Here is a 15,492-nt window from a genome sequence, read left to right on the forward strand (position 1 = left end):
TTAAACAACACCATCAACGAACATAGACATGAATTTCTCCATTTCATGCTTCTCCAAAACTAAAGCAAACTCGACTCCACTTCCATGCTTGCTCTTTGTCATAGAAATCGCTGCAGTCTGATCTATGGAAGTAATCTCTACCTTTTCTGGCCTCCCCCACCCAAGATCAGTTCCATAAACGTCATAGTGAGTTGACCCAGCAACACCAAGAAGTAATGCAGCGCCTGACCTTGCTGTCTTGTTATATGTTTCCAATGCCTCCTTTACTCCATCAAGAACTCCTTTCTCTAAGTTTCTGATGGTATCACTCAGTCTTTCTACTGCCCAGGCAAACCCATTCTCCTCTAAAAGAGCTTCTGCTTCTGTCTCTACAGCGAAGGAATAAAGACAGTTGCCAAAATACTTGTCATGTATTGGAGGGTCTAAACGAGCTCTACAGTCTGCAAGGAACCCAAAAACAACCTTTCTAGTTTTCTCTAACCCCTTTGACTTAACTATACAAATCACCACAAATGCATAGAGGAGAACAAAACTGGACATGTGGACGAGCTCTGTTTCTTTTGGATCTTCTTTGTGGATCTTTTCGAATTGCGTGCGAACCCTTTCCCTAAGTTTGTTTATTTGTTCACGAGATACCTCGACCACTGCTCGTACTAAGCCAGATCGAGGTGTTATAACTGGCAAAAGCTTCAAACTTCTAGAGCAACTAGGATCCTGACCAGGAACTTTGACTCCTAACCAGGCGTTCAAGAACCTCTTTTCAAACCCTGCAGGATCTTGAATACCTGTTCGATCAAGAACCGGTGTTAATTCTGGCAACAAAGTTGGATAATGCTGCTTCTCTTTATCACTAAGTGTGCTTATGTAGGACCATGCTTTGATAAACATGGAGTAGCTTGTGCCATCAAGGATAGAATGGTGTGAAGACATTCCAACGCAAAAGCCTTGATTGGGAAACAATGTTATTTGCATAGTCATAGCTGTAGCTTTTGCGTCCGTGACAGGCAACTCAGGTAGATAATGATGTGACTTGATAGCTTCACGGATGTCATTGCCTGAGAGATGATCAAAATCAGCATTAGACTCAGCAACCGTGAGTTGAATAGCATCATTTGGAGTGTATAGAATTGTGGGTTTGGTGGCTTGTGGAGGCCAAGTGACGTTGCCAGCAAGAGGGAGGAAGTGAACGAGAGTACGAGAGAGAGAATGTTTGAGTTTGGGAAGGATTACTGAATTGAAGAAAGCTGGTGTTGACTCGGTGAGTTTATAAAAGAATATGTATCCAACTGGTTGGAGTTTCAACCACATAATATCAAAGAAAGTGAGTGGGAGTGATAACTCCGTCGCAAACTCGGGTGGCGTAAAGAATGGGGTGACATGGTGGACGTCCAGCATCTTTACTTTGTGGGCAGAAGTCATAACGATACAGAGATAGAGGCTAGAAAGTGATCTTTAAATTTTTTTACATGTGTTTCCTTGATGTTTGCTATGACAAGGTAAAGATTCAAATAAAGAAGCTTTTGATAGCAAAAAACAATGAAGATAATAAGGGACATAGCTAGATGGATTTAGGCTGGTAATAAATCCGTAAAAGCTCATTTTAAAGGCATTTTAGTGTGCCATGTTAGCATCTAAATTAATTAATTTAATGTTACATATGGAAATGTTTTCTTTTTACATCAGTTTGTAAATCCCATGCGCTTTTAATTTGCATTAATGCACAATATTAATACCAATTTATCACAATATTCATACTAATTTTTAGAAGTTTCTTTTCTTTCGGTTTTATCTCTATATTAAAAGCTTGTTTAGAAATTGTTCTGGTTGTTTTTTTAAATGTTTTTTATTTAGAAAATATATTAAAATAATTTTTTTTTTTATTTTTTAAAAATTATTTTTAATATCAGCATATTAAAATAATTTTAAAATATTAATAAAAATATTAATTTAAAATAAATCAAAAAATAAAAAAATTTAAACTTTTTTTTAAAATGTATTTAAATGCTGAAAGAAAGTAAATATAAATAAAACTTTAGCATGATTCTCTGTCCTTTTGTACGGGGTGGGGTGCCTTCTAGTATATTTTGCCTAGGATGGATTATATGTACCTGTACCGAGTGTTCACATCTGTTACCAAATTCAATTATAATTTAATTGGTTATTTAGATTTAGTCATAGTTAGAAATTATTTTTGTTTACTCTATTTTTTTATTACGTTGTTCGGGAAAATAGCATATCTGCTAAAAAATAAAACGTCAAGGCTAGTAGTATTTTCAGAAATATTGTAGAAAATGCCTTAGAAGTGATTTTTAGCTTTCATCTCTAGTTTTTTTTTATTTATTTATTTATTTATTCTGAAAGTGTTTTTTTTTTCATGGAAAACTAAGGAAATTAACTTGTTTACTAAGTACAAATTTTTCAAATAGAAAACAAGACCCTTATTTGACTTATCTAAAAAATAAATAATAATAATGGATATAAAACATTAGATAAACCAAACAAATCCTTATTTTATAGCATGAAGATTTTTAAAACTATCTATTTTGATGTTTTTCAGTTTCTCATAAAAGTAGAACATTAAAAACATATGTTTTAAAAAAAAATCTTTTATTTTCAATTGATAATAACATCTCATATTTCAAAATAACAAGAAAGTTTTTTCATAAGTAAACATGAAATCTGTTATTAACATTACCAAGAACAACTAAACTAGTTAGGGTTAGTTTAATTGAATTGCATGTAGTTCTTGATGCTTGAAATTAGGTGATTCTGCTTGATTTTCATAACAAGTTGTGTGCTAGAACCAAAATGCATGTGGATATTTCATACTAAATTGTGTTGTCTGTAGTGAATTAGCGTTTGTTATTGAATTTTGTTGTCAACAGCGAATCAAGTATTCACTGTCGAATTATAGAGTCAGTAGTGAATTAGGTGTTTGCTGCCAAAATTATGGTGTCTGCAACGAATTAGGTTTTCATTGCCAAATTGTGTTGTCTGCAATGAATCAGATTTCGCTACCGAATTATGTTGTCAGCAATGAATTCGATTTCGCCATTGAATTGTGTTGTTTGCAACGAATCTATTTTCACTGTCGAATTGTCCTTTCTACAACGAATCTATTTTCGCTATCGAATTGTGTTGTCTGCAACAAATCTATTTTTGATGTCGCATTGTGCTGTCTGAAGTGAATCCATTTTCATTGTCGAATTGTACTATCAGTAGCGAATTAGTTTTCGATGATGAATGGTGGTGTCTATGGTGAATCGGTTTTCGTTGTTGAATTTCTATGTTGGCAGCGAATCAGTTCGCTAATGATTTTCTGTTCCAGTGAATCAGTTCATTGATTATTATGTGTTCAAACGAAGCAGTCCGCTAACGAATCTGCGTCACTAGTGAACCAGCTTTCACTGACTAATTTTTGTAGCAGATTTATGTCTTTGAATGGGTCCAATGATTAAAATGATTGCATTATGTGGTTGTAATAAATGGAATATTTTGAATATGAACTTGTGTATGCTTAAGACATGCATGGTGAAGAGTTGTGCAATTACTGAATATGAATGTACTGATTTGTGGCCATCAATTTTTTAAGTGGTTTGTCTGGGATTGGACCTTTGTCAGGACAAGAACACCCCACGGGTGGAACAGGTATGTGGTTTCCACCTTTTTCTCGTATGATGTTGATGTTTTAAAATGAGTTACTTATAAATGATATATTATTGAATCTTTGATGAAAGATGAGATGACAATAAAATGTTTGATTGAATTCTTGATGAATGTTGAAATGACTATGAAATATTGATCGAGTTCTTAATGAATGTTGAAACAATGATGAAAATGTTAATGTTCTAAAATGACTTGGTTGAGGAGGATATATAATTGCATTGCGATTAATGTTAAATTGACTATGAGAAGTTAATTAAGCTGTTATGAAATTAGGCTACTGATGAATGTCAAACTGATTATGGAATGTTCATCGTGATTGTTGATTAGCTTTGGCTAATGACATTCAAAATGAATGATCAGGTTATGATTATTGATTAGCTTTGGCTAATGGCATCCGAGATGGATGAACGGGTTGTGCTTGATGATTAGCTTCAGCTATTGGCATTCAAAATGAATGACCGGGTTGTGATTGTTGATTAGCTTTGGCAAATAACATTCAAAATGAATGACTTTGGTTATGATTGTTGATTAGCTTCGGCTAATGACTTTCAAGATGGATAACCAGATTGTGCTTGATGATCAGCTTAGGCTAATGGCGTCCGAGATGGATGACTGTGTTGTGGTTGATGATTAGTTTTGTTAAATGACATACTAGATGAATGGTCGAGTTGATTATGATGATTGGATTCAGCTAATGGTAGTCGTAAGAGATGACGAGTTTGACTTTTATGATTAGTTTTGGTTAATGGCATTTGAGATGAATGACTAAGTTTAGATATTGTGATTAGCTACGGTTAAAAGCATCCTAGATGGATGACCAGGTTATGGTGAAGTAATTAACCTCAACTGAAGATTTAACTTCGACCTCACCACTCCTGTGGCATATGAACGAGGATAATACATCTAGTGAAATAATAAGGATTATACAATGTGTATGAGAAGTGAATGAAAGAATGTACTCACCTTCAGTTGATAACGGAAAGTAACGATAACATCCTTTTAGTTATTATTATGTTTAGATTATTTAAAATTCTTTTATCCATGTTGTTTTTGTATCAGGAGCATCACACAATCAAAGCGCATAGAAAAACTATTCGTCTGGTTCATATATTTTGAAAGCTGGTATGTAATAGTATTATGTCTTAGGTGTTATGTCGAATATTTGCCATTCGACACTTTTATCTATAATGGAACATGAATGTGGATATGCAAACATGTAGATACGATGTCATGAATATATTTATATGGTACTCTCTTTTATGAGGATGTAATGTTGTGAATTCACATGAGGATTGTACAGAAGAGAGTACTAGTTGTGTAAAATTTTTGTTCGGCACTTGTGTATAAATTCGTGTTGATAATGAGACTAAAACAGAAATGCAAACTCATGAGTATGCCAATATGATGTAATGTGAATGTATGTATACTTGGCAAGAATCCTTTTTCTAAAAAGATGTGGCAGCTTGTTTTGAAAAAATTTTAGTTTCACAAGAATCTTTAATGAGTTGAAACATAATTTTCAAGAGTGGCAATGATTCATTAATGTTTCAAAATCCTTTTTTTTATGAGGATTCCTTATTCATCCTACCTATACAAGGAAAGAATGATTGGTGCTACTTAATGAAAAATTAGTTATTTTTATTATTTTCTTTCATGTTTGGGCTTAATTAAAATTTTATTTTGAGTTAGGATCAAATGCTTGTTTGGATTAGGTTATGGGCTTTTTAGTTTAGAGTTTTTGGGACAATTTTGTATGTGGATCAATTCATCCCACAAGGGTAAATCTATTAGAGGTAATTTTTAAGAACTATTTAAACACATGTAACGTAAATTTTGGCAGCCATTAATGAATAATACTTTTGAATTTTTTAGTTTTAATATGTAATAGATTCTTATATTCTTTAGTTGTTAAACAAACTAAATCTGACTTATCAAAGATTAACTAGCTTTGTGGTGTCATTCTACTTCATTCCAATAGTGTTTGTATCCTAGTGCAGATTTTCATTGTGTCACACTTCTATTAGATCTATTTCGACTTTTCGGGATCAAATCACAATTTTAATTATAGGTTGCATGATCATGTGATCACGAGGTTCGCATCACCTTGGGTCAGGCATGTCTATTAGACCCAAGACTGGACCAAACCAACACAACTTGGATCTGGCATGGTTTGCCAGACCAGTGCGCTTGGGTCTGCCAACCATGCTAAACTTAAGCGACTTGGGTCTAAGCAGGTGATAATTAAAATGTTGAGACTTATAATTTTTTATTTTTTTATAAATAAAAATATTTAAACTATAATCGAAATATTCTAAACATAAATTTAAGTTCAGAAATTATTTATAAACAACAAATTATCACAAAAATCTAATTTAACGTTTTAGATCTAAAATTCAAATCATATCTTCTCATTGAAATAATTTATTTTTTATATTTATGAATTTGTTATTTTTTCAATAGAAATTCTATCTTCTCTCTCTTTTCTTCTTTTTTCTCTTTTTTAACTATTTGTTTTTTACTCAATGTCTAGGTCCGGCATGACCCAAGTGTCAAGGTCTGACAACCATGACAAATCCGAGCAACTTAGATCTAGCGGCCATGTCCAAGCTCTTCGATCTGGCATTGGTTTTATTATTTTTAAATTCAAAAAGTTGCATTGAACTCATGTTTTATTTGGGTTAGGTTTTATAGAGAAAAAAAAAATTTAAACTATTCTTAAAGTGTTCTAAGGCTCCGTTTGTTTGCAGGAAAGTGAATTCCTTTTGGAAAGTGAATTCCGGGAAAGTGAATTCCGGGAAAGTATTTCCGATGTTTGGTAGTGTTATGGAAAATGAACTGGAAAACACTTTCCAGTGTTTGGTTATGTCATGGAAATGAGCTGAAAAATTTATTAATATTTTATTTTTTTCAAGTTTATTAAAATAATGAGGAACAAATCTTACAAATTAAAAAGTTGAATGATAATGAAATTGAAAAAATATATAATTTCATAAATTATCTCAAATAAAACAAATAATAATCAAAATAATAGGGATCAAATCTAAAAAATTAAAAAAAAATGAAAAATGAAGAAATTAAAATAATAATAATCAACATTTCATAAATGATTTCAAATAAAATAAGTAACAATCAAAGAATGAGGATCAAATTTGATAAATAAAAAATTTCAATAAAAAAATGATAATAGCAATTATAAAATAAGGACCAAAGTTAATATAAACATAAATTTTAAGAGATGAAATTGAAAAATAAATATTCAAAACAAAATATATATAGTAATCAAAAGTTTTGAGGATCAAAATTTGATATAATCAGCAAATAATAACATTTTTCTTCCGGAAAGTGTTTTCCCCTCAAATTTTTCAGGAAAACACTTTCCTGAAAACCAATTTTCCTTTTACTGGAAAGTGTTTTTCATTGACCAACTTTTCCTACTTATCTTTCTCGGAAACCACTTTTTTTCCTGAAAACAAGTCAATTTTTTTTTTTGACTAAAATTGACTGGAAAGTGTTTTCCGTTGACCGGAAAGTGTTTTCCGTTGACTGGAAAGTGTTTTCCGTGATTGACCCGGAAACTACTTTCCAGGAAACAAAACAGTAAATAGAAATTCTTCAGAAATTATTTATAAAGATCAAATCATCACAAAAATCTAGTTTTAGATCTATTTTTATTGATAGTTTATTGAATTCCTTTAATAAAAATTATATCAAGTCTGGCATGACCAAACTCTTGGGTCTGAGATTATTTTAAGTTCACAAGTTGCAAATTAAATTTATTTAGATCTAGCAAATAAGCAAAACCTAAATTACTTAGGGTATCAAATCTAAAATGCTTAAATTATTTTTTTATATTTTTAATTATTTTTTGTATTTTAAATAAAAATTAATATTAATCCATTGCAGCGCATAAACTAATACATTACCAATATACTAGTAATACATTAATAGATATCCTCGCGGTCGTGTGTCCGATTTTGTTCGTGGATCTTTATGTTCTTTAATCCTTTGGGTGCAACAACTTGGTATGGTCACACGTATACATAATATGCATACAAATAAAAATTATCATCAAACATTGACTATAGGCATCATCCATCGCAATTTTTGTCTTCTAAATGGGATTTCTATGAATATAATAATCCCTTGGGGGACTCTGGTGCGACAGCTTCGGATGCTCGTAGAACAGGAAGACATCCAACAAGGATAGATTATCTTTAAACATTAGTTCTTGTCATCTTCACTTGGGCGTGAACAATCAATCATATACAGCAGCACTTACAATATTTCTTGACAAAAATGGTCATCAGATGCAGCAACTATTATCACTACATTTTATCCCAAAAAAGTAACAGCAACAAAGCAGATACAGGAACAAAACCATAATCTCTGGATTCTCACGACTCCAAATAATTATTTTCTTCTCCATGTTTCTTCTTTGTACCATGTTACTTGGCTAGAATGATGTAATTGTCCAGCAGGTATCAGCAGAGTATTTTATACAGCAATTTTCTCTTCTTTTAGTTGTAGAAGCAGTGGTCTCTGGTTATTGTTGCCAAAATCCATTCCTTTGAGCAAGGGATGCTTCTCAGCCACCACCTTTTGAGGTTTCAATGGTGCTGCATTAGTGTTGGCTGTGTTATGGCTGCTGTTTCTAGGCGCAGGGACATCATGGCCATGCTTTCCCTCATATGTAGTTATGACAGCTTTGGGATCAGCTGCAGAAAACCCTCTCAACATGCATTACGAACATTGCATCCTGCACTGGTGCATTTGTAATAGCTCCTGTTGACATAAAGAATGCATTAGTGTTCTCACAGAAAGCTATGAAGCAAAATGCAATGCATGAAAATTTGATTGCAGTAGAATATTCTGAATGAAGGAAACAAATATCATGGAAAACATGCCAAGATTTGATTGCGACATTACAGGCAAGAGCTGTGAGCAATTTAATTGAGTCAACTACAAAGTGGAGTATCCTAGAAAATTGCCCAATTTAGTTGATGCACCAAACACAATTTTCATGTCAGAACTGGGCGAGGTGATCAAAGACGAAGCAATATAAAAGAATTAAAATTCTTTAAGCTAAGACAAACAAAGATATTAAAATTGGCAACCGAAAAGATGAAAAGAGGCACGTGGCCAAATGCATGCGAAAATTGACATCAGCTCATGATTTAAGATATATATATATAAAAGGCCCTTAGTAGAACCGGATAAAAATCAGAAATAACTTACTGCAACCCAGGTGGTAGAAATAAGACTTTGTAAGAATTTTAACTAATATTAATTGAAAGAAGAGAATAGATACTAAAAAATTTCCCCTTCCTAACACCTCAATATGCTGATATCAAGGACACCATGAAAGCTAAAGGATTTTATGCTTTAACTAGCAAATTAATTATCAAAATGTTCAAAAAATGGACAATCATAATGTGGTCAATTACAAATTGTTTAGAGAAAGTTCTTCTGAAAGGTGGCCTAACACATGTCATCAGCAAGTTTCATAGAGAAGGATCAGTATTGAATAACTGAATAATTGTACTAATTGTCATGAACCAGATAAACAATGTTCTGCAAGCTATTACGCATGTCAAATGGAGCAAATAGACAAGAAAGATAGAATTGTCCGTTGGTTTCCTTCCATTTTCTGAAATTCAATTCAAAACTTCAGCCCAGAAATTAACTCTGCTTGAGTTACAATCAAGGTTTTGAGTATTGATCGTGACCATTAGAGTAACATTAATATTTAATCTAACATTAATTCCTAGTTGTGTCAAATCCCTTCAAAACAGGTTCCCTAATGTCATCAATATATCAGCCCTTACTTTCAAGCATAATGGTCTTTATTCTTCAAAAGGCTCATCTTTATAGGCCCCCTCTCTTACATGTGCTACCTGATTCAATTTTCTTCCCCAAAGTTTAAACCACCATCCTCTACCTTTTACTTTAAAAATCAAAATACAACTCTTAAATTGAAGATTTAAGGTAATGATGGCAAACCAATGCAACAATAAACATCCTGGTTTGCAATTACAGAGCTGAAAATTTGATCTTGAGAACAGCAACTTCGTGTGAAAAGGAGCTGAATAATAGGCTCTCTCCAATTTCTCCTATCTAAAGATTTGTGAAACCATGACTAGGTAATATAGCCTTCTCATGTTCTAGAGTTTACATTTTTTTCAAATTAAAAAAAAAATTAAAAAACTAGAGGGGATGGAAACCTTGCAAATATTTTGAGTATTTTAAATTGACAAGGTGCTAGAATTTGGATCTGGGATGATGCATATGATGTAATGTGCAAGTATTATGCTCACGGAAAGGACCCTAGGATACACCTGTATACCTGGACAGTGTAGGAGAGCATAAACAAAATTAAGTAAACCACTAATTACCTTGGATGAGGATTCCCTTTGACCACCTTCTGGCCATATTTGCGCCACCTGTAGCCATCATCCAGAAGATCAACTTCACTTCTAGTTTGGACGATGATTTTTGGTTCTGTGATGGTCTTGTGCGGTAAAGTCACCTCAGATGTCACAACATCTATTTGCCTGCGCTCCGAGATGAAATTTTCTCAGAAAATTATCAGAAAAAAGGAGATATGTGTGATTTTAAACAGTGAAACATCCTAAACTTGCCTTCTCTTTGGGATTGGCTCATCATCACCCCTCTCTTCTTCTTGCACAGCTGCATTATCTGCTTCCTCATTGTCACTTGATCCAGGTGGCTCTGAGGGATCTGCTTGAGTAGATTCCTGATCCCTCCTAGTTACTGAATGAGCAGGTAATGTTTCAGTCAACTTGTTTACATTACCAACATGAGCTTGTGAAACACCTTCAGGCTTAGACTGAGAACGAATACTTCCATTTGAATCATCGCCATCTTTTGAAAGCTTGTTGAGTTGATCGTGGTTGTGCTGGCCTTTGTAGATTATTTCAGTTATTTGGCCATCACTGGAACGCTCAACCTTCTTTTTTACTGGGCAATTTAGATGTCTACATTTGTAGTAGCTTCTTGGATATTCACTACCTTTGATAGGCTTTTGACCATATTTACGCCAGTTGTAACCATCATCAGTAGGTTTACCACCAGCAGGAGGTTGGTATTTCCTTTCAGAATGAGAAAACTCTGCTGGTTCTACCAAGGAATTCTGCGCATCAGAGGTTGAGGGTGGCATCAGCTGCTGCTGTTGCAAAGCTTCACCAGGGTTAAAGGATGGATACTGTGTCAACAACTCTTTAGCTGCTGTTACTGAAGAAGGCTGATATTGAGCTTGCATATGCATTTGAGATTGGGCAAATAATGCAGCTTGAAATGTAACCTGCGCCAAGGCCTGCTGATGGGACATTCCAAAGGGACTCTGCATGGGAAATAGAGGTATAAATACACACACACACACACACACACACACATGATTACTAACACTGGTCATCGCTTCAATAATATGGTAGCAAGCACCGGTGGTACGCCATATACTTCCACACTTGGGCCATCTCTTTCTAAAGTTCAAGGATTGGTATTCAACAAAATTTTCAAGAAAGTTTCAATTCCATCATATATATTGTACCAGTAGATCACTCCAATAGTTTCCATATAAGCATTATGTGCTCAAACAAGATACAGATAAAAGAATATCTCATCTGGCTGAGTTTTTTTTTTTTATCAAGTTATTAGCCCAGATCATGTTCTTCCTATCAGCCTAACTAGCCAACCAACCATTTCCAACTCCAAGACAAGCTTATGCTACACCAAAGTTCTCCTCATTTGATAAAAAAAAGATAGAGAACAATGCTTGGTAAAGATTGAAGCCCCTATAAATAAGACCTTGTATGTTTAAAGCAACAGAATGAAATGGTGGCCACAATTTGGGTGAGGGACAGATAACACTTAGCTTGGTTTCACGCGTTAGAGCACAAAACAAGAAATGATTTTCATTTCATGCAGTGACAAGATAATCAACTTAGCTGCTTTCCAGTCCAGATGTTCTGGCGAGCAACAAATAACAAATTTTGGAAGACTCAAGTTTAAGAATCAAACCTCCTAAGAAGCTTTCCCTTTTTGGAACTATATCGCATCCCAAAATAAAGCCTTCTAATTCCCGGGGGGGGGGGGGGCTCAATTCAATATTACTTGTTCATAAATATAATCTTTTTTGTCAATAACAAAACATTATAATCACACAAACCAGCATCTTTCTTCTTTAAACCAATCTGAAAGGTAAACCAAGAAAACAAGCACCACCAAGTAACAAGCTGACAATTCCCTGCCTTAGCAAAAAGAAGATCAAAGCATTTATATTACCAAACTCAAGCAACAAATCCTCACATACAAAATTAAAGCAATCAAACCATCATTATCCAATCAAGAAAAAAATTCCAACATTATCTTAACACAGAAGCATAACAACAAACAGATCGAAAAACAAAAAGGGGGGAAAAACAGAATTACCCGAGGAGAAAAGAAGGCAGGAGAGTCAAGCAAACCAGAAGGGCTCAAGCCAGGAGGGACAGTAAACAATGGAGAGCGAGCCACCACCAAATTCGTAGGTCTACTTAGCTTAAAACCCAGATTGCTATTACTATTAATACCATCTTCTTTTGAAGAAGGAATAGCAGTAGTGGTAGTATTAGTATTAGTATTAGTATTGTTGTTGTTGGGTATTAAATTGTCAGTGAAAAAAGCAGGCTTGGCAATTGGAGAAGCCATAGCACCAGCAAGAAGCTGAGAGAAAGAAGGGTAATCAGATTCAGGGTAGGGCGTGTCGGCGAAGAAACTGGAGACTAGAGTCATAGGACCAGGACTTAGACCACCTGTGAAAAGGGTCTCCATAGATGGTCTTGGTGGAAGAGTTATTGTAGGCTTTGCTGGGGCTGCTGTTGTAGGGTTTTCTTGTTTCTCTGCCATTTTTCTTCTTCTTTTTCTTTCCCTTTTATGGGTGCTAATTGCAGTGTTTGTTGTTGAGGTTATGTTGCGTGTGAAAACAGGAAAGGAGTTTTCTTTTCGATCTCTCAAGTCTGATGAACTCTGCCTTTCTACCCTGTCTGTCTCCGACCAGAAGATGAAGATGAAGCTGAAGAAATCTGTCTCATGGAAGTCTCGAACTGGTCCCTAAATATTTTTAGATCCTCAATATAGCTGTGAAACAAATGAGTTTCCATTAGTGTCCCAAGTCGGTTCAAGATTCACTTTGGAGAATACAAGCGATAAATCTTGTGAAAATAGATAGAAAGATAGATCGAGGACTGGTTTGTCTAAGCTTTCTACTCTTCGTTTGTTCTATGTAAATTCCAAAACGAAAGGTAATGTCCTCTTTTCTTTCATGTTACAAATCCATGTTATAGACTTAGAATGCACCTAATTTAGAATTAGATGCACATGACTAATTCTTGTTTAGGATATGGTACGTAACTAACCAATTACTTATTTTATGTTTGAACTGTTGATTTGTACATTGAAAAAGAAAAAAATATTTATATTTGAGTTTGTCACGAGTTAAGAAATAAATTTAGTTATTTTAATCATTTCTTTGTTTTAATTTGATTTTTGAAAATCATTAAAAAAAAACCCCAAGAATAAAAAATATATAGCAAAATACAACCGGGATATTTTTTAGGTTATAATTGAGGATTGAATTGAAAAGAAATTGAAGAAATGAGTTTAAATTGGTTTAATTTGACTAAAATTGAAAGAAATTGAAGTTTAAAGATGAGTTTGGAACAAATAACCAAGTTAGAAAATTAATTAAGGGTTTAATTGAGAAAAACAATTGAAATTGGAAGTCGATTTGGCTTAAAAATAAAGAATTGAAGAGCTTAAAGATTGAAGAATTAAAAAACTATGGGTTGATATGAGAGCATTGAAAACATCAGAGGGCACGTTGTAATTCAATCAGGGACAAAATTGAAAGAAATTAAGGAAAAGAGATGAAATAGACCGAATTGAGGAAGATCCAAAGGCTAAGAACTGAAATGCAAAAGACACTGAAATGTAGGGACTTATATGAAGACGGGCCTAATTTAATAAGAAAAAACCTAAGGCTGAAAACAGTAGTTTCACATAAAATAAAACAGTGCGTTTTAAAAAAGAAAGGAAAAACACGCGTTGAAGATACACAGCAGAGGGAAAACAAAACGGTTGTTTTGTTAAGATTTATAGGCTGAGCAGAGGCGACTGATCCTCGTGCGGCTGAATTTTGATCCCAATTGATTCTCTTGGTGGCACAAAACGAGAGAAACGTATTCTCTGATGTGTTAGCTCTCAACACAAACAAGAAAACAAGAAAAAAAAAAGAAAAAGAATAGAGCCTGCCTGCTCACACTTAACACCAACTCTGCCATAGACAGCCCCATCTCTCCTAAATCAACAACGGCTATAGCCTCTCTCCTCCAAGATCAAAACTTGCAACCACGGCGTCTCTCTTCATTGCCATCTCCTCCTTTCAAAAGACATGTTCATGGTTTAGTATCTTTTTTTCTCTTATGTGTTTTTTTTAACCCTCACCCTAGCATCGACTTATAGCATTGGTTGCGCCCTTTCTCAATTAAAAACCTTTTTTGCCCTTCTAAACTTGATAAGAATTTTCTTCCCTTTAAACTTGAATCGCCTTTAAGTGCAGGTGATTTCTACATTTTAGCTTTCACACAGCTTTCCTAAAAGTCTTCTTGGATACCCTTAGTCTAAGGTTTTTTTCACTTTAGCACTTTCTCAATCATTAGTCTTTCATTCTTAGCATTCTTTTCTATCATTGATTCAAACATTGTTTTCATATTTTCAACTAAAAATCTCTCACTTGTCTCTAGTGTGGGGGTGTGGTTCATGTCAAGGTTTCTTTTCAAAAAAAAAAAATCATTAGGCTTAAATTAGGATTTGCAAGGGATATTTATTTTAAGAATAGTGAAGGGAATAAACAAAGATGGTCTTCTTCTCATTTCAAGAAAGGTAAACTAAAATCAATAAATTGTGATCCCGTTCAGTGTAATGAATTGAATGTGTAAAAAATAATGATTCTTGAGTCCATAACTATTAAATCCATTATAGGTTATTATGCACACTACTAAAACTTAGCTCTATAATGTGTGGTTCAACTTTGTATGTGAGCTTAAAATTTATTTGGTCACCCCATATTATTTATCATGTCATTTAACAAACATTAAGTAATTTTTGCAATCAAAACACTTTTAATTTTTCAAGATTAACTAGCCTTAATTTCGCATGTTGGGGTTCAATCAAAATGTTTTGTCAAAATAAAATGCTAAACATCTTCGACTTTAAAACAACAAAGAGACAAAGAAGAGACATGTTTCGTTAAAGGGTATGAAGTGATCCCAAAATAAAATGCAAAATAACAAAATTTCATAACAAAATCATTGACAATATGACATCCTAATCAGCTTCTTTAACAATCATATATGTCTTGTCATCGCTTATCGATTTTTATTATGCTCGTTATGATATAACAACAATATGGTCGTTGATATTATCTTTCATAAAGTCAACTTGCCTCTTGCTCACCATCTTCCGAACTTGATATTTGAGATTTTTTGTAATTTTTAGTTGAATGTCTTAGAATCCTACCATGATACTCATATCTCTCATCTAGATTATACAACCTAGGAAATGATAGTTACATGGGATTTAATGGAGTCGGGGAAATAAATCTAGAATTTAACAGATGTTGGTAGACAAACTCGAGTGGTAAAGGTATGATAATCTTTAGCAAAGATATTTGAGCAGATAACGCTGCAACGGGACCTAATTAGACCAGGCAACTAAGGTTTCCCACCTGAGATTCATCTTCTAATTCATCTCTCATTATTGTTCTGAAAT

At 33.8% G+C, this 15,492-nt stretch overlaps 2 protein-coding genes across 2 annotated transcripts; both read right to left on the bottom strand.

The window, feature by feature from the left end:
• LOC118055161 (phenolic glucoside malonyltransferase 1) lies at positions 1–1,419 on the bottom strand. Its single transcript, XM_035066982.1, has one exon. The coding sequence runs from the start codon at positions 1,417–1,419 to the stop codon at positions 1–3; it is 1,419 nt and encodes a 472-aa protein (XP_034922873.1).
• A 6,437-nt stretch (positions 1,420–7,856) lies between these two features.
• LOC118055084 (probable WRKY transcription factor 3) lies at positions 7,857–12,962 on the bottom strand. The gene is made up of 4 exons (XM_073408940.1): positions 12,115–12,962; positions 10,305–11,026; positions 10,059–10,217; positions 7,857–8,448 (listed from the first exon to the last, which is right to left on the bottom strand). Exons 1-4 carry the CDS (start codon positions 12,568–12,570, stop codon positions 8,397–8,399), a joined length of 1,389 nt encoding a protein of 462 aa, XP_073265041.1. The 5' UTR covers positions 12,571–12,962; the 3' UTR covers positions 7,857–8,396.
• Positions 12,963–15,492: the final 2,530 nt, after the last annotated feature.

This window comes from Populus alba, chromosome 4, assembly GCF_005239225.2.
Source record: "Populus alba chromosome 4, ASM523922v2, whole genome shotgun sequence".
Taxonomy (NCBI): domain Eukaryota; kingdom Viridiplantae; phylum Streptophyta; class Magnoliopsida; order Malpighiales; family Salicaceae; genus Populus; species Populus alba.